Raw genomic sequence first — 19,411 nt, 5'->3', positions numbered from 1 at the left:
TATTTATTTTTTTTACACTTTTTAAAATGTTTATTTCTTTTCCGTTCATGGACGGACACAGCAGCATTGACTTTAGGTTATATACCTTCCTTCTAGGAGAGACTAGGCAGAAAAAAACAGCACTTTAAGTGTTAAAAACACGTCTCTCAGTACAGCACCTCCCAGGGGGCGTGTCCCCTGGGTACATCCCACTCTCTGGAACATCCAGCCTCAATTTTAATCTGCCTAGCGTCAGGAGAGGACATGGCCTTTCTGTAGCCCATGTGCTCTGGAGATTTTTAGCGTTTTTCCGCTTTATTTGATTTTGTTCCTGCATTTTTGGATCCTGGGATCTACTATCAACTGCCGACTGGGTGACAGGCTGGATCTTGATCCTTGTAGTCCCCCCATGTTCGGCCATCGTGCGTGTGCCGGTCTTTAGCTAGGCCGTTCACGACATGCCCCGTTGCTCCAGGGGCGGCCGGTGAGCTATATGCTACAGGGCACACATATGACCGGTCTCTATGGCTGTGTCACAGTGTGCCGGGCCGAAAGCCATGCCATATCTACCTGCGGACGTTGGGTCTGTCTGGAATGCCTCCAGCCGGTGGTCGCAGGATTGGCAAGTAGTATCCCCTTGCCTCGGTAGGGTGTTTTCGGCTGGTGCATTCCTGGGGAGGTCGACTGAGGGTCCGCCCTGCTTTCCTCTCTCCCTCCTTCCCCGTTCTGGATGGCGGCTGTGAGGTGGGGGGTCCACCTGAGGGGGTGCTCTGCTACTGCCGGGGGGCTGTGCTGCACTGTATTTTTTATTGTGCTGGTGCTGTGTGTTTTTATTGTGATGGTGCTGTGACAGTGTCTGCTGTGTTTCACTGTGTGTTTAACACGTGTACGGCCACCATTTTGCCGGAGCCGCGGTTCTATATGTTGGCGGCCATTTTCTTGTAGCCCGCATTCTGTTTTTCTCCATGTCGGCGGCCATCTTGAAAAAGTTTTGGCCTCTAGTGTCTGGAATAACGGCGCCAACACCGCAGTTTTTTCTTCCTGAGGGAACGACACAGCACGGACAGCACTCAGCTCTGCACAGTGGTACAGCCTGGTTCTGGGTGGTGAGTCCCCGGGGGTCCCCTGCTCTCTGTGAAAGCCGGGAGGGTGGCCAGTGGGTCACGTTTTTTCTGCAGTACTAGGGTGGCATATTTAGGTGGGACAGCATGGAGTCTGAACCAGAGGCTTCTACCCCAACCATGCCAGAGTTAACCCTTACTGCCCCTGCTCCTGTGGCCTCGTTGGATGCTATGATGGCAGTCCTGGAGGCGTTTGTTGCCAGGATTGAAGCGGCAAGTGGCCAGAAGGGGGGTAAAATGCGCCCCCTCCCTGAGCCTGCTTCTGGGGATGTCTCTGACGCAGAATCAGGTGCTGCTTCTGCATTTGGCCCTGGTTCTGTCGTGTCAGATGATGCAGACTTGGCCCACGCGGACAGTGAGGATGACTCTGCTTCAGGGTCGAAGCAGGATAAGGAATTTGTTGAAGCTCTTATCACTGCGGTGCGGGAAACTCAAAAACTGGAGGATTTGGCGGAGGCATCAGACATGCCCGTCCCTTTTGGGTTGCGCAAGCCACCCTGCACCGCAAAAGTGTTTCCTTGTGTTCCGTATCTGGACGAACTGTTATACAAGGAATGGGATCGGCCGCAAAAAGTTTTTGCAGTACCAAAATACTTTGCGGTCCGTTACCCACTTTTTTAGGAAATCCTCCTCAAAAGGGTATGTCCTTCGTCAGTGGACCCTCCGGTGTTCAGGCTGAACAAGGCCACCACGCTGCCTGTGGAAGGGGCTCCCGCCTTTAAGGACCCCGCAAATAAGAGAGCTGAGGCTGTGGCCCGCTCCTTATTCACAGTGGTGGGGTTGTCAGTGAGACCGGTTTTGGACGGGGCTCTGGTGTCGCAGACACTTACCGAACGTGCTAAGTCCCTGGTACAGGAGCTGGAGGCGCATAATGCTTCTGAGCTGTGTGGACCTGGCCGACCAGTTGGTGCAAGGTCTGAAATTCGTCTGTGAGTCAGCCCTGGATACGCTCCCCTTGCTCTCCTGGGCCTCCGCCATACGCGGTGGTACTACGCCATGTGTGCCTAAAGTGTTGGTCTGCGGACCAGTCCTCTAAGAAGTCCCTGGTGGACTTACCCTTTAAGGGTCAACGGCTTTTTGGGGCGTCCCTGGATGACATCATAAAAGATGCCACAGGCGGTAAGAGCACTCTGCTCCCGCAATCTGGGAAGGGTAAGGAGCCTCGCAGTAAGCAAGGGCCCTCATTTACTGCCCCCAGGCGGTTTTTTTTTCGCCTGCCAAGTGCACTGCCAAGTCCACTGAAGGGCAAAAGCGCCCCTGGGTTTGGGTTTGCGAAGTAGTTTCCTCGGGGTACAAGATAGGCCCTGTACACACGTCCAAGGAACTCGACGTGCCAAACACATCGAGTTCCTCGTCGAGTTCAGTGTGGAAGCCGCCGAGATCTCGGCGGGCCGACTTTCCTCATTGAAAAACGAGGAAATAGAGAACATGTTCTCTTTTCGGCCCGACGAGTTCCTCGTCGGCTTCCTCGCTGAAAAGTGTACACACGACCGAGTTTCTCGGCAGAATCCAGCTCCGACCGAGTTTCTGGCTGAATTCTGCCGAGAAACTCGGTCGTGTGTACGGGGCCTTAGAGTTTCTCTCTTGTCCACCAAACAGATTTTTTCCCTCCAACCTCCGGCTTTCTCCGGATCGCCTGAAGGACCTGTCAGGAGCTGTCCAGGATCTGCTGGGCAGGGGGGTGGTTGTACCGGTTCCCTCAACGGAACGGTTTCAGGGGTTTTACTCCAATCTGTTTGTAGTCCCCAAGAAGGATGGGGTTCGTCTAGTCCTGGACCTCATGGCCCTCAATTGCTTTGTCAAAGTGCAAAAATTCAGGATGGAGTCGATTCGCTCAGTAATGGCAGCGCTCCATCAGGGGGATTTCCTAGCATCCTTGGATATCAAGGATGCGTACCTGCATATCCCAATATGCAGGAAACACCAGAGGTTTCTGTGTTTTGCGGTCGGGGAGGACCATTTTCAATTTGTGGCCCTCCCGTTCGGCCTGGCTTCGGCACCACGGGTTTTCACCAAGGTGCTCGCCCCGATCCTGGCCCTGCTGCGGCAGCGCGGGATCGCTAACGTGGGACACCTGGACGACCTTCTTCTGAGAGCTTTCTCAAGCTCAGAATTAGAAGAGGACGTGTCTATTGCCTGTCGGACCCTCCAAGAATTCGGTTGGCTGCTGAATATCCAGAAGTCAGTGCTGGTACCATCTCAGCGGCTGGAATATCTAGGCTTGGTCCTGGATTCCTCGTAGGCGAGTTTTTCTCCCAGCGGAAAAGCTGCAGACTCTGCAATCTGCAGTGCAGCGGTTGACGACCCAGAGATGGGCGTAGCTTCGCTTTTGCATGAGGGTTCTGGGTGTTTCAGAGTCTGTGCCAAAAATGGGGCACTCCAGACGTGGACCTTCTAGCGTCTCGTCTCAGTCGGAAGGTGTCACGATTTGTGACCAGGTCGAAGGACCCGTGGGCGGACGCGTCAGACGCGCTGGTGGTGCCTTGGGGTCGCTATCGCCTAATATACGCTTTTCCTCCCCTTCAGCTTCTTCCTCGCCTGCTGCGCAGGGTGGAAGCCGCGGGAATACCAATAATCCTGATCGCCCCAGATTGAGAGAAGACCTTCTGTCGCAAGGTCCCATCTTTCACCCTGCTTTACAGTCGCTGGCTTTGACGGGGTGGCTGTTGAGAGCCAGGTGCTGAAGGACTGAGGTCTGTTGGGCTCTGTGATCTCTACCATGCTACGAGCACGGAAGTCTACTTCACGAAAGATTTACCATCCTACATGGAAGGCCTACATCTCTGTGTGAAGAGATGAAGTGGCACCCCCGTACATACGTGATATCCCGGATTCTGCTGTTTTTACAGCGTGGAGTGGATCAGGCTCTCGCCTTAAGTACGGTTAAGAGTCAGATCTCGGCTCTAGCTGTTTACTTTCAGCGACCCTTGGCGGCGCACTCCTTGGTGCATACGTTTGTGCAGGGGGTTCGGCATGTGGCCCCTCCTGTGAGTCCTCCACTGCCTCCATGGGACTTGAATTTAGTTATTTTGGTGCTTCAAGAAGCTTTGTTTAAGGACATTCGGAAGATTCCTTTACTGACTTTGTCTCAGAAGGTGGTTTTTCTGGTGGCAATTACTTCGGTCAGACAGGTTTCTGAACTGGCGGCCTTGTCTTGCAAGGCTCCTTACTTAGTCATCCATGAGGATAAGGTGGTGCTGCGGCCGCAGCCATCATTCCTTCCAAAGGTTGTTTCGGCTTTTCATATTAATGAGGACATTGTTTTGCCATCCTTATGTCCTCGGCTGAAAAATCCAAAGGAGGCCACTTTGCATTCCTTGGACGTGGTTCGGGCCCTACGGGTGTACTTGTCTGCTACGGCTCCGTTTTGGAAGTCGGACTCACTGTTCGTGACGGTGACTGGTCCTAAGAAAGGTCTGGTGGTCTCGTCGGCCACCATTTCTAGTTGGATCAGACAGGTTGTGCTCGAGGCCTATGCCCTAAAGGGGCGGCTGCCTCCCTTTCAGGTTACGGCGCATTCGACCAGGGCGATTGGTGCCTCTTGGGCTTTCCGCCATAAAGCGTCTGTTTTACAGGAGTGTAAGGCAGCAACCTGGTCGTCAATCCACACCTTCTCAAAGTTTTACAAGGTGGATGTGAGTGCATCTTCGGATGCCGCAAGGTTTTACAGGCGGCTGTTTAAGGTTGAAGTTCCTCCGTTGAACTCTAGTTTGGGGTGAAGCTTGGTTTGCTGTGGTGTTTTCTCTTCCGTTCATGGACGGACACAGCATCCTTTGACAGTAGGGTTATATCCGCTTCCTTTAGGAGAGTTTAGGCAGAAAAAAAGCACTTTAAGTGTTAACACATTCCTCAATGCAGCTCCTCCCAGGGGGCGTGGCCCCCCGGGTATAACCCACACCCTGCTCTAGCAGCCTCAGTTTTTTTCCTGCCTAACGACAGGAGAGGTCAGGCACTTCTGGAGTCCAGTCCTGATTTTTTCCTTGCAACTTTTCTCGCTTTTTATTATTTTGTTCCTGCATTTTGAGTCCTGTGATTCTTCTATCAACAGCCGACTGGGTCTTGACTCTTGTAGTCCCCCCATGTTCGGCCATCGAGCGTGTGCCGGCCCTTAGCTCAGCTTTGGGATGTCCACGACAGGCCCCGTTGCTCCAGGGGCGGCCGGGGAACATCTTGTTCTAGGGCACACATATGACCAGTCTTTTATGGCTTTGTCAGTGTGTCTGGCCGACAGCCATGCCGTTTAGCGGACGTTGGATCTGTCTGGGATACCTCCAGCCGGTGGTCGCAGGACGGGTAAGTAGTGGCCCCTTACTCAGGTAAGTGGTCTGGCTGGAATTTTCCCCTGGGAGGTCGACTGAGGGCTTGCCCTGCTTTCCTCTCTCCCTTATTTCCTCTCCCTCCTTTCCCATTTGGGTAGCGGCTGTGAGGGGGGATTTTTCTGGGGTCTCTGGTACACCTAGACCTGTGTGCGTAGCAGGGCCTGTGTGTGTTCACTGCAGGGCCTTTTTGTGGCTGTGGTGTGAATTTTGTGCTGTGCTGTTATGCTGTGTCACTGTCTTTTTAAATGCGCAATGGCCGCCATTTTGCCGGAGTCCTGCTTTATGTAGCTCGGCGGCCATGTTCTTGTGGTCCTGTGCTGTTTTTTACACATTCGGCGGCCATCTTGAAATTTCGTTTGGCCTCGTGTGGCCGCTTTAGCGCTGCAGAAATGACCGCGAATCTGCCTGAGGGACAGACGCAGCGCAGCCGGCTTCTCAGCACAACTTAGGCTCCTCTCAGACCGCGCTGCACCGGGTGAGGTGGTAAGTTTCCCTGGGGGCCCCCATACTCTGTAACGGCCGGGTGTTGACCGTGGGTATTTCTGCTTTGCAGTTAGGTGACACAGTGGGGGGGCATTATGGAGCCTGGACAGGTACTTCTTCCCCTGAACGCCTGAGTTAACCCTTGCTGCCCCTCCCCCTGCCACATCTGCTATGGCAATGTCGGTGGCGTTTTTTCTAGCCAGGTTTGAAGCGACTGGTGGCCGGATGGGGGGTATATTAGCGCCCCCCTCCCTGGCCTGCTTCTGGGGATATCTCTGACACTTTGTATTGTCAGATGATGCGGGCTTAACCCACGCGCACAGTGAGAGCGACTCTGATTCAGGGTCGCTTACTGATTGGAATTGTTGGAGCTATTTTTTCTGCAGGCGTGATACTCAGTACTTGAGGATGGGGCGGGGGCACCTGCTGTGCCAGTCCTATTTGGGTCCCGTAAACCGCCACGCAATGACAATGTTTTCCTTGTGTTCCTTTTTTGGGACAGTTCTACAAGGAATGGGATACGTCGCAGACAGTTTTTGCATTGCGACCCGTTATCCCTTTGTGGAGGACCTTTTTAGTAAAGTGTGTCTCTCCTCCGTTCGTGGACCCTCCCGTGTCCAGGTTGAGCTAACCACCATGTGGATGGAGCTCCTGCCTTTGAGGACCCCGCGGATGGGAGAATGGAGGCTGTGGCCCGCTCCATCTTCACGGTAGGGGGTTCGGCTGTGAGACCGGTTTTGGCCGGGGCTCTGGTGTCACGGACTCTGACTGTACGGGCAACGTTTTTGCTGCAGGAGCTGGAGGCTTCCGAGACCTGCAAGGACATGGCTGAACAATTAGTTCTGGGTCTAAAATTTGTCTGAGTCGGTCCTGGTTACGCTCTTGCTTCCCAGGGCTTCCGCCTATGCGGTGGTACTGCGCCGCCTTGTGTGGCTGAAGTGCTGGTCTACGGACTAGTCCTCAAAGAAGGCCTTGGTGGATTTACCCTTTGGGGACGTCCCTAAGGTCAATGCTGCTGTGTCCGTCCATGAACGGAAGAGAAAATAGGATTTTTGTACTCACCGTAAAATCCATTTCTCGGAGTTCATGGACGGACACAGCACCCTCCCCTCCTTTGTTTGTACTGCTTGTTTACGAACTGGGGCTGCATGATGCAGAGTGGGATGTACCCGGGGGACCTGCCCCCTGGGAGGTGCTATACTGAGAAGTGTTTTTAACACTTGAAGTGCTGTTTTTTCTGCCTAGTCTCTCCTGAAAGGAAGGATATATAACCCTAAGGTCAATGCTGCTGTGTCCGTCCATGAACTCAGAGAAATGGTTTTTACGGTGAGTACAAAAATCCTATTTTATGGCTCCCAGAAGTCTTCTATACAGATAACAAACTGAAATTAGGAGTGCTCTCCTAAAGGAAGTACTCTTTAATCTCAGCTTGTTGCCTGTATAAAAGACACCTGTCAAGAGAAGCAATCTCCCCCCAATGGCCAAGACCAAAGAGCTGTTCAAGGATGTCATGGACAATATTGTACACCTACACAAGGTTGGAATGGGCTACAAGACCATCGGCAAGCAGCTTGGTGAGATGGTGACAACAGTTGGTGCGATGGAAGAAATACAAAATAACTGTCAATAACTCCTGACATTTCAGGGCCTCCTGTGTCATTCTGAGGAGCAAATCCTGAGGAGAAAGGGCTTGTCCGAAGGTTTAGTTTGTACCCTGCTAAATATCAGGAAGAAGGTCACAAGGACCATTTATTTTAAAATGTGGAAATGCTTTATGTGTGTCAAAAAGTTGCTCTCCACAGGAGGACATTTCTGTTTTTGAATTTCTTCATGGCAGAATGGAGAAGGGTTTGGCAGCCAGTACCTTTTAAAAAGTTCAGGTAGCTGCGCTGTCAGTTTTTTTAGGGGGAAGGTTATCGCAAGACCCTTTGATCATCAGGTTTTTTAAGGCACTAGCTAGGGCTAGGCCAGTACCATTTAAGTTTTTCCCCAAATGGAATTTTCAGTAGTTTTGCAGGGTCTGACTAGAAGACCTTTTGAACCACCAGAAGAAGCCACAATTAAATATTGGTCATTAAAACGAACACTGTTGGTAGCAGTCACCTCAGCTAGAAGAGTCAGCGAACTACAGGCATTATCTATCATTGAGCCTTTTTTGATCGTTTTTCCAGACGGGGTAGTGCTGAGGACAGACCCAGGGTTTTTGCTGAAGGTCGCGTTAGTTTTTCACAGATCCCAAGAAATAGTTCTGCCAACGTTCTGTCAGATTCCAACATGCCATAAAGAGAGAGCATATCCTAATCTGGACGTAAAGAGATGCGTTCTACACTATCTGAAGGTAAGAGTTTAGAAAGTCCAATTCTCTGTTTTTTGTTTTCGGTGGCGTGTAAGGGTTACGAAGCTTCTAAAAGCATGATTGGAAGTTTGCTTCAGATGGCTATTCACAAAGCCGCCTATAGGGCTGCAGGGATAGTGGTACCTTCAACACAGGCTGTAGCAACGTCTTGGGCGGAATGAGCTAGAGCTTTACTAGGGCGAATCTGCAAGGCGGCCACATGGATGAGTTTTTCCATCTTCACTCATCACTATAGGATGGACCTGCTCTTGGCAGCAGAGCAATCGTTTGGCAGAAAGGTCCTGCAGGCGGCGGTCCCACCCTAAGAGTAAGTATGCGCTTATCTCCAAGTGCTGTCCTGAAAGACAAGGTGAGAAAACCTTAGACTTACCGGTAATGGTATTTCTATGACTTTCAGGACAGCACCGATGACCCTCCCTTGTTTATGAATGTTAATATGGTGTTATTTCTATGTTCTGATTATATAATTTCAGCCTGGCTGGAGGTGATCAATAACGACTGAGGCCATGGTGGCAGTGGCCAGGCTTTAAAGAAATTACTGCAGTGTTTCCTGGAAAGTGGGTGGAGCTGTGCTCTCTCCAGGGGCTGTGCTGAAAGACTCGTAAAAATACCGTTACTGGCAAGTATAGCTAAGGTTTATTTTATTTTTATTTTTTTGGCTTGGTTTTCCTTTATCTAGAAAGTTACTGGGAGGTAAGTACTTCTACCACAAAAACAAAAAACGCAGCCTAAAGCTACTACTATGGCTGTTGCCTCTTCTCACTGAAAGGGGTCCTTCTGCTATTCCCAGAGGCGTCGTTTTAAAAGTAAGAGTCCATCTCATCATCCCAAAACCTTGAGCCCTAAAAAATCCTCCAAGCCTGCCCAGAAGCCCTCTTCAAAATGAAGGGGCATCCTCACTCTTGTGTGTGTGTGTGTGTGTGTGTGTGTGTGTCTCCAGGCTTGGCAACTGTTGGACTTTGTGAGATTCTGGATCAGAGAAATCCCAGACTTTTGGGTCTAATCTTTAATTTCCTCTAACCTTTTCATGATCCCAAAACTGAACTGAGGCATATACCACATTTAGGACTTAAAAAACCCTGAACAGATAGCTGCGTGACAGCAAATATTGCTCCTCTTTTGCACCAAGAGTATTCACAAAGACTCTTGTACTGCTCCTGGGAAGATCTCGGGGCATCCATGTAATGCAATGCCTAACTTCCTGATGCTGATGCTAATGCTGAAAGACTCTTCAGCCACAGTCTTTTCTTTCAAAATTTAAAGCAGGGGTGTCAAACTCATATTCAATACAGGCCGAATCAGCGTTATGGTTGCCCTCAAAAGGCTGGTTGTATCTGTAAGATAATATAAATGTATCTACTCTTTATCATATTAAATAATTGCCTCTGCATTTGATTATTACTGGCTGGTATTAATAATATATTATGCCAGCCGTGTGCAAATCTCCATTTCAACTGGCATAGAATTGATTTATTCTCATTCTAAGCAGATGTCAAGAGCCCCCCACACGATCAGAAGTTGAACCCCCCACCCGCTGTTATATCAAAGAGCACTCCCCTTACCTGAGCTGGGGGTGGAGCTGGAAAGCAAAATTTGCAGGGTCTGGAGGAGGGCTGGCGTCACCTCCCAGAGTTTGCCAAGACCAGGGGAGGCAGAAACGAGGGGGTGCTGCGGTTGCACAGAGGGGTGCAAAATCTGTAAGAGTTCTGTCATCCTCTCTGCTGCCCACTGCTGAATCAAGGTGGAGACGACCTGTTTCCAGCTTGCTGCAAGTCCATCCGAACCATCTGGGGCCCTGATGAAGAAGCAGGCTCGGGCTTCATGCCCTGGGAAACCCTGGGTTGACATTCTAAGAGGGCTTACTACAACAGAAACCTGACATTCTCAAAGCCATTTATCTCTGGGCTTGCTTTGCATGAGGGTTCTGGACCTCATAGTGGCCCCCTTTTTGAGATGGTTTCCTTCACTCCGCTCCACCCAGACTCCTGTAGCTCAGCATTCTCATAATGTGGGACAAACGGAACCCTCCTCTTGTTCGTCTACCACTTCTGTCCAGCCAGGCAAAAATCTTCGATTTTGATATTGGAACTTCTAAGGCGCTAAATCTAATAAATGAACCATGCATATTTATCTTCGCATCCTAAAACTTTTTGTATTTATTTTTGAATCAATTAAAAATTGCTATATCCACATTAACAAGTACGTTTTCCACACGCTGATCATATGGTGCGTTCCAGACAAAAGCCACACCCTTCAGCGTATTTTATGTATATCTGAAAGATTTGTTTTCTTTATCAGTAGTATCTTGCATGCTCATCACATGGTGTTCCCTGGTGAAAGATTGTATATTTGAGCATTTGTTTTTACAATTTATATTTGTTGTAATTATATGTTGAATTATAGTGGCCTTATAAATACCCTTTTATAAAGAAAAAAAGAATTTTACTTTTTAATGGGGATCTAATAATTTTTAGTTGATTTAAAAATAAAAATGAAAAGTGTTCTAATGTGAAGATCAATATGTATAGTTCCCTGTCCCAGTATCAAAAACATTTTTTTGTAGAGGTTATAAATAGGAATGTGGTGTGTTATTCCATGTGGCCAGCAGGAATATGGATTGATGGCTTCAACTAGGGGTGCAACGGATCAAAAAACTCACGGTTCGGATCGTTCCTCGGATCAGAGTGACGGATCGGATCATTTTTCGGATCGTTAAAAAAAAAAATTCTCCCCCACTGTAATATCCACATCTCTCCCCCACTGTAATATCCCCCGCCCCACAGTAAAATCCACATACCCCCCACCCCCCCACTGAAATATCCACATCTCCCCACTAATATCCACATCTCCCCCCCCCCCCCACTGCAATATCCACACCCCCCCCCCCCACTGTAATTTTCACATCTCCCCCACTGCAGTGGCGTCACTAGGGTCGGTGTCACCCGGTGCATTAAAGAACCCCCTTGGTACAGACCCCCCCCCCCCAGGTAGTGCAGACACCCCCCCCCCCAGGTAGTGCAGACACCCCCCCCCCAGGTAGTGCAGACACACCCCCCCCCAGGTAGTGCAGACACCCCCCCCAGGTAGTGCAGACACCCCCCCCCCCCAGGTAGTACAGACACCCCCCCCCCAGGTAGTACAGACACCCCCCCCCCCCCAGTAGTATGACTTCCAGCGGTGTGTGTGTCCCACGAGTCCGGGCTCCTCCTCTGTGGGTGTAAACGGAAAGGAGGGCTGCCGCCGGGTGTACCAAGATGGCCGCGGCTCCAGAGCTAGGCCGAAGCCGCGGCCTTTCCTAATGTTATGGCCACGGCTCCGGAGCCAGGCCGATGCGCGGATCACAGTGTGTGCCGATCCGAAGGGGGTGACCCGTTCGGATCAATGGTGATCTGTTGCACCACTGGCTTCAACAGAGGACACACACATTCCAGTGATCCTTATCGTCCCAAACTGGCCCAAGAGAACGTCCTACACAGACATACTCAGACTCCTGATCGGCAAGCCTTGACTTCTTCAAAACGATCACAAGGCTCTCTATTCTACCATGCTTCTCATTTGTTGGCTTTAACAGCATTGCTATTGAATTCTAGGTTCTAAAAAACAGGGGCATTACTGATTCTGTCATTCACACCTTCTCTATCAGGGCCCACTGCTCCGGATCTGTTGGTGTTTCTTGGCTCTTTCAGTGTCAGGCATCTGTTTCACAGGAGCCACCACCAGGTTTTCGGTCCATACCCTCTCAAAGTTTTACCAGGTGAATTTTCAGGTCTCTACTGATGTTGGCTTCGACCACAATGTACTTCAATCTGTCATATGAATAGTGTTTTGAGTCTGTTGACCTTTGTTTTCTTGTGGGCATCTTTGCAGTTGTTTGTTAAATTGTTTGTTAAATTTGTTGCTCATCTCTCAGGTTATTGATTGGGGACATCCCAATGACTACAGTGAGTGAGTAACTTATAGCGCAACACATGCAAACTGAATCGCCTCTGAGCGCTTGGTATCCTTTCCTGGGGCCTCAGAAGAGATGGGTCTTGATCTTTCTCCTGAAGGCCAGGTGGTTTACCTCCAATCGGATGGTGGTTGGTAGAGCGTTCCATAGTCTGGGTCCTTGGACCGCAAATCTTCGTTCTCCTTTGGACTTGTATCTGGCTTTGGGTATCTGGAGTAGATTTTGGTTGGTGGATTGCAGAATGCAATTGGTGTTGTGAGATTTTAGTTTCTTGCATAGATATTGGGGGGCATTTCTCAGAATACACTTATGCGTTTGACAGAGTGCTTTGAAAGTGATTCTGTCTTTTACGGGCAACCAACGAAGGGATCTCAACGAAGGTGAGATTGATTCCCATGTTTTTTTCCCAGTCACAAGTCGAGCGGCCGTATTTTGAACGACTTGCAGACGAGTGATTTGGTATTTTGGGAGTCCAAGATAGAGGGCATTTGCATAGTCAAGTCTGTAGTTGATAAGTGTCCCCACTACGACTGCTATGTCTTTTTTGGGGATAAAGGGAGTGAGTCTCCACTACTGACCCTATTTGTGCATCCATTGTCATGTAGGTGTCGAAGATGACTCCGAGATCCTGTACAGATCCTCTACAAATCCTGTATTCTTAAGATGGGGATTTTCCCTGAAAATTCTAGAACCGTACAGAGCACAGGTCCTTCCCTTTCCTTATTGCTCTTACTGGGTGGGTAGGTTTATGAGCGTGCGCTGGAGGGTGTTTCCAGCAAAGGGTGTTGCCAGTGTCCAACTACCCCAGGATAGCGACATATAACCCATGGTGTATGACTATAGATCCTGTGTACTGTATATCAACATGAGGAATTTATAGGTTGGTCAAAATTCCTATTGTTTTCTGGCAGGTTCTGTGCTTGTCTTCTGTTGGTTGTGATTTTTTTTTTTTTATCAGTCAAACCGTAACGGAGCGAGTTAGGGCCCTTTACAAATTCTCTCTGCACCACTGGGTTAGATCTTCCTAAAAGAGCATGTTGGATAGATGTCTGAATCCTTATGCCGCATACAGACGGTCGTTTTTTGTGATGAAAAAAAACGACATTTTAAAAAACGTCATTTAAAATGATCATGTGTGGGCAAAAACGTTGTTTATGTCTTAAAAAAAACGACCAAAAAAAATTCGAACATGCTTGAATTTTTTGTGTCGTTTTTCAAAACGTCATTTTTTACTTCACAGAAATTGACCGTGTGTAGCAAAAAACGTCGTTTAAAATTACGTTTTTCAACCCGCGCATGCCCAGAAGCTAGTTATGAAGCGAGCTTCAATGGAAAAAAGTGGTGAAACGTAACCTCGCTTTGCTAGAGCATTGTGAAAAAAGATAGTGTGTATGCTACATCGTTTTTGAAAATGAAGTTTCAAAAATGTCGGTTTTTTTTAATCACATAAAACGTCATTTTTTTTCATCACAAAAAATGACCGTCTGTACGCGGCATAACACTTAAAATTGTGATGGTTTTCTTCATCTGCTTCTGTCTTAACCAGGCCCACTAAGCTTGACTCCGTCAACCCACAAGCTCTCTAGGAACATGTTAATCCCTTGCCTCAGGCACATTCAGCTGCTCCCTCTTTTCTGTCCTGTGCCATCACACAGATTAACAGACCTTCTCCTGCCCTCCTGGGTTTTCCCAAACCCAGAACCTCTTGCTGTGAGTTTAGTGGTCTCCAAACAGTGGCCTGGGGGAACAGATGTGGCCCATTGCTTGCTTTTATCCAGCCCTTGGGGCACTATTTCATCCAATAATTCCAACAGTGGGGCATAATGAAGGGGCACAGTTCCTCCCAATGATGGCACACAATTCCTCCCAATTACACCAATTCTAGAACACAATTCCTCCCAATGATGGGGCACAATTCCTCCCAATGACACCAACAATGGGGCCCAATGACACCAGTGCTGGAACACCATTCCTCCCAATGCCACCAATGATGGGGCACAATTGCTACCACTGACACAAACGATGGGGCATTAATTTTCTCTTTCATCCATGGACTGACACGGCTGCTTATATTCTTGACTTGTGGGTTATGTTCCTGTTCTATATTTAAGTTCTGGCCCCGGTTCTAGCAAGACTAAGGGGCCATGGTATAGCGATAATGGCATACCTGAACGACCTGCTGCTGGTAGACCAGCCAGTATCTCGGTTAAACCAGGGTGTGTCCAGCACGGTCAAGTACCTGGAGCATCCGAGTTGGATTCTCAACCTAGAAAAATCATTCCTGTGTCCGATACGTAGGCTGGCTTATCTTGGTCTGATTATAGACACCGCTCAAAGAACAGTGTTTTTTGCCTCAGACAAAGGTCAACGCTATAAGAGAGGTGGTCAGGACAAGGAAGGGTCCTTCCATTCGTTTTTGCATGAGGTTGCTAGGGAAAATGGTAGCATTGTTCAAATCGGTTCTCTATGCCCAGTTTCATTCATTCGTTACAGAACAGCATTCTGTCCGCCTGGAACAAGGAGACTCATACCTTGGATTACCCCATGTGTCTGACCCTTATACCGCGTACACACGACTGTTTTTTTAATTGGTCGTGAAAAACGGTCGTGTATATGCGCCAGAGCATTTTTCTGGACGATTTTTTCTCGTCGTTTTTCCAACTTTATAACGGTCGTGTGCACGCTGCATAAGGGTGTGCCAGATTCTCAATTGGTGGTTGACTCTGCCCATCAACATCCTAGAGATTCGGGCGGCATGTCTGGCCCTAATAGCCTGGACATTCAGGTTGCTGGGATGTCCTGTTAGGATACAGTCCGACAATGCCACAGCTGTGGCCTATATCAATAGCCAAGGGGGCACCAGAAGCCGGGCAGCTCAGAAGGAAGTGAATCATATTGTAGCCCGGGCAGAGGAGCATGCACCTTGTCTATCTGCAGTCTTCATTCCAGGGGTGGAGAATTGGCTGGCGGATCTTTTGAGCCGTCAACAAATTTCTCCGGGGTAAATGGGCTCTACACCCCGCCATATGCCAAAAATGGGGTACCCCGGACATAGATCTGGGAAAAAAGGGAGTAGCCTCTCCAGGTGGGAACCCAGATGAATATCCTCCGCTGCCGACAACTCAGATGCAGGCAATGCACTTAGCAAAGCAGGAACAAAAATTGTCTCTGGACAGCCGCACTCTGAACAAATTGTAGCCTTCATTAAAAGGAGGACAGCACTTCAAGTCACAGCAAAATAAAATAAAACCCGACTTCTGACGTGTTTCGCTAGTGCTTAGTCAGTGCTTAGTCAGAGTGCGGCTGTCCAGAGCCAATTTTTGTTCCTGCTTTGTGTCAAGTTCAAGGGATCCACTCGCATACGGGACAGATGCGTTGGTGACCCAGTGCAATCGGTTTTTTACCGATTTATAGGTTCCCAGAGTCCAGCTACTACCGCGCTTCTTCACAGAATCAAAGAGGAACGGAAGTTGGTAATTCTAGTTGCCCCGGCATGGCCCAGAAGATCCTGGTATGCACAGATCGTAAAGATGGCAGTAGGGAATCATTGGACTCTTCCTTTTGACTGGACCTGCTCTCGGTGTTCCATCCTGCCTTACAAAAACACACGTTTTAAAGAGTCAGGGGCTTTCAGGTTCAGTAGTGACTTTCTTGATTAATGCAATGAAGCTAGTCTTCAGGACCATTTATTATAGGGTCTGGAAAGCCTATGTTTCTTGGTGTCGAACCAAAAGATGGCATCCTCGGAAGTATGTCATAGGTAGAATTCAGTTGGGGGTAGAAATTAAGCTGGCCTTGAACACTATCAAGGGTCAGGTTTCGGCCTTGTCAGTGCTTTTTCAAAGGCCGCTTGCTTCGAATTCTTTTATCCGGGCCTTTTATACAAGGGGTAACGTGTATAGTGCCGCCAATTAGGTCACCCTTGTGCCCATGGGATTTGAATTTGGTTCTGTCCGTTTTACAGAGACAGCCTTTTGATCCGATGCAGAATGTTCTTTTGCTTCTTTTGACAAGGAAATTGGTGTTCTTAATTGTGGAAACCCCTGCAAGAAGCGTATCAGAATTGGCTGCTTTTTCCTGTAAAGAGCTATACTTAATTATTCATAAGGACAAGGTGGTGTTGCGTCCTCACCCATTCTTTCTGCCTAAGGCCCCTTTCACACATGCAGACCGTATGTCCGCTTTTTCATCCATCCATTTACGGAAGAAAAAGGGAAATACATTAATCCTTGTGAGATAGCACATCCGCTGACACCCGATCTCATCGGTGTCCGCAATGCTCTGATTCTGCAAACTGAGGAAAATCCTATTTTTCCATCCGTCTGCAGAGCTGATCGTGTGAACACGGACAGACGGTCCGTGTTCATCCGATCCCCCCCCATAGGGGAGAGCTCTGACAGGGCGGTCCCTGCACAGTGTGCGGGAACCGCCCTGTCATCTGCCGGCTCAGCGGGGATCAACGGAGCGATCCCCGCTGAGCAAGTGGATAAGACATATACGGATCCTCACAGGATCGGGCCCCCCCCCCCCCCCCCGCTACATGCGGTGGTCGGATACCCGCGGGGAGCGATCCGGGACGACGGCGTGGCTATTCGTTTATAGTCGCTCCCCGGAGATGAAGAACGGGGAGAGCCGTATGTAAACACGGCTTCCCCGTGCTTCACTGTGGCGGCTGCATCGATCGAGTGATCCCTTTTATAGGGAGACTCGATCGATGACGTCAGTCCTACAGCCACACCCCCCTACAGTTGAAAACACACACTAGGTGAACCCTAACTCCTACAGCGCCCCCTGTGGTTAACTCCGAATCGGCAACTGTCATTTTCACAATAAACAATGCAATTTAAATGCATTTTTTGCTGTGAAAATGACAATGGTCCCAAAAATGTGTCAAAATTGTCCGAAGTGTCCGCCATTAGTAGTAAAAAAAAAAAAAAAATAATAAAACTATCCCCTATTTTGTAAACGCTATAAATTTTGCGCAAACCAATCGATAAAAGCTTATTGCAATTTTTTTTTTTTTTTACCAAAAATAGGTAGAAGAATACGTATCGGCCTAAACTGAGGAAAAAAAATTAAATTATATATGTTTTTGGGGGATATTTATTATAGCAAAAAGTAAAAAATATTGCATTTTTTTCAAAATTGTCGCTCTATTTTTGTTTATAGCGCAAAAAATAAAAACCGCAGAGGTGATCAAATACCACCAAAAGAAAGCTCTATTTGTGGGAAAAAAACAACGCCAATTTTGTTTGGGAGCCACGTCGCACGACCGCGCAATCGTCTGTTAAAGCGACGCAGTGCCGAATTGTAAAAAACCCTTGGGTCATTTAGCAACATATTGGTCCGGTCCTTAAGTGGTTAAGTAAATTTGTATTTTTATTTTTTGTGGGTGAATAAAAAAGTTTTCACAATTTTCTGTAATAACATTTTCATTGCTGTTGCTCCTCTCTCATGCTATACTTTCTCTCCTTCAGTTGTTACAGGGAATACATGGATCAACAGAGAGCACTCTGTCTTCGTATGTTTGCCCCAAAGTCATCCAAAACTGCATAATGTTATAATGCTGAAGGTCATCATCAAGTAAGATCAAGCAGTACAGTCGTTTGCTTCTCTGCGCCTTGCTTCTTTGGAGTTCACCTGTCAAGTTACAAAGACTTGACAACTTTAAGGGGACAGTATATGTTCATAGTTTTTTCTTAAGACAACAGTGTTCTTGTTACCTTGCATTAATACCTAAATTTCAAGGTATATATAATGTTGTGTATTGTGTCATAACAATAAGAGAGCAGAGAGTGGATGTTGCAGTCCTCATGTTACCTTTTCTACTACGATTGGTGTAGTTTTTTGTAAATTTTAGTATTTTTTTATTTCCACTCTTTTCTAAAGTAGAGTGTATAGGTGACTTAACATTTTTTATGTCTTGAAAGATGGTTATATTCAAGTTATGTTTTTTTTTTTTTTTTGTTTTCTTCTTTTTATCGTCATCCTCTAAAAATTCCATGATTTCACGACGTATGCCTCTTACATGAGAGCTTTACCTAATAAGTACATGTTGGGGCAATTGTTTTTCTCCATGCTCCTTCGTTGAGTTCGGTGATCAATAACACTAAATGTAACTCTATTTTCAGATGTCTTTAGAAATATACCATCTATTGGTATGCATATCCTATAATTGATGACTTCCTACATTTTTCCCAGTGACACATAATAGACTTATTCAAAGAGCAATTTACAGAGAATTCTTTATGTGAAACAGTCTTTAGGTGAAGTGGCACACATCAGTAAATTTTAGTGTACTGCAGTCAGGCTAGTAAAAGATAAATTCTGACTGGCTAATTTGGTCGACATGACTTTTCAGTATGCCCGAGAGCAATATGTACAGGCATGTTTGTTTGGTCCACTTAAAATGTTTTTTGTTTAGTAGTTCTGTCTCCTTGACATTCTTGTCTGAAAAAGCAGAAACTGCAAACCATTTTGTCAATTTCAAATATTTTGTTTAAAATTGATTTTTGCAAAGAATAATAAACGTTGCATCTGTTAGGCATTTATGAATATATTGTGTGCTTGGTGAGTCTTTTGTTTCAGATTTTGATACTAAATATCTCCTACAGACTATGGTAAACACAAATAAAGAAATTCCCAATTGCTTCAACTTGGAGTGCATAGTACCTTCGGGACCCATTCACATGTGTGCACTTGTTTTTGCGTGTGTGTTTGGCATGTACATTTGAACATGCCCTTTAATTTTATATTGGCCCTCAATGTGTGTCCATATAACAGAAACATCCCTGCCTTTTTTCAGCACTCCACAAATAAGTGTTTATCACATGTTTCAGTACACTAATTGTCAGTTGGGTTTGTTTTATCTGTGTTATGCGCACTGAGATGCTATTGAAAATGAATGTCAATGGGCAAACCCCATGCTTTGCACCACACCTTAACATCATAGCTTTATAGACATGGTAAACTTACCTACTTACACTTTATTTTTACCTGCATTCGATTTGCATTGATCATCTAGTTTCAGAATGTCATTTGTTGCCCTGTATGTAGTGTAGTGTGGGACTTAACCATTCTGTGAAGGAACTATATTTCCCACAATCCATTAGTCACTTCGTTTAGCACTGGTGCAGATGAGAGTTGCACAGTTATTAAATCTCACACATACACGAGCAGGCAGAGCATTCAGACAGTTAATTTT

General features: G+C 47.4%; 1 protein-coding gene across 1 annotated transcript in view; it reads left to right on the top strand.

The window, feature by feature from the left end:
- Window positions 1–18,764, top strand: part of LOC120927566 (inactive peptidyl-prolyl cis-trans isomerase FKBP6-like) — a 179,954-nt gene extending 161,190 nt beyond the window's left edge. The window contains exon 7 of the mRNA XM_040338332.1: window positions 17,685–18,764. Coding sequence (XP_040194266.1) covers window positions 17,685–17,763 — 79 coding nt within the window. The 3' untranslated portion in view covers window positions 17,764–18,764. The remainder of the gene's footprint in view (window positions 1–17,684) is intronic.
- The last annotated feature ends 647 nt before the right edge of the window (window positions 18,765–19,411 follow it).

Source organism: Rana temporaria, chromosome 2 (genome assembly GCF_905171775.1).
Source record: "Rana temporaria chromosome 2, aRanTem1.1, whole genome shotgun sequence".
Classification (NCBI taxonomy): Eukaryota; Metazoa; Chordata; class Amphibia; order Anura; family Ranidae; genus Rana; species Rana temporaria.
The sequence above is the reverse complement of the archived record's forward strand: the minus strand, read 5'-3'. Positions and strand labels throughout refer to the sequence as shown.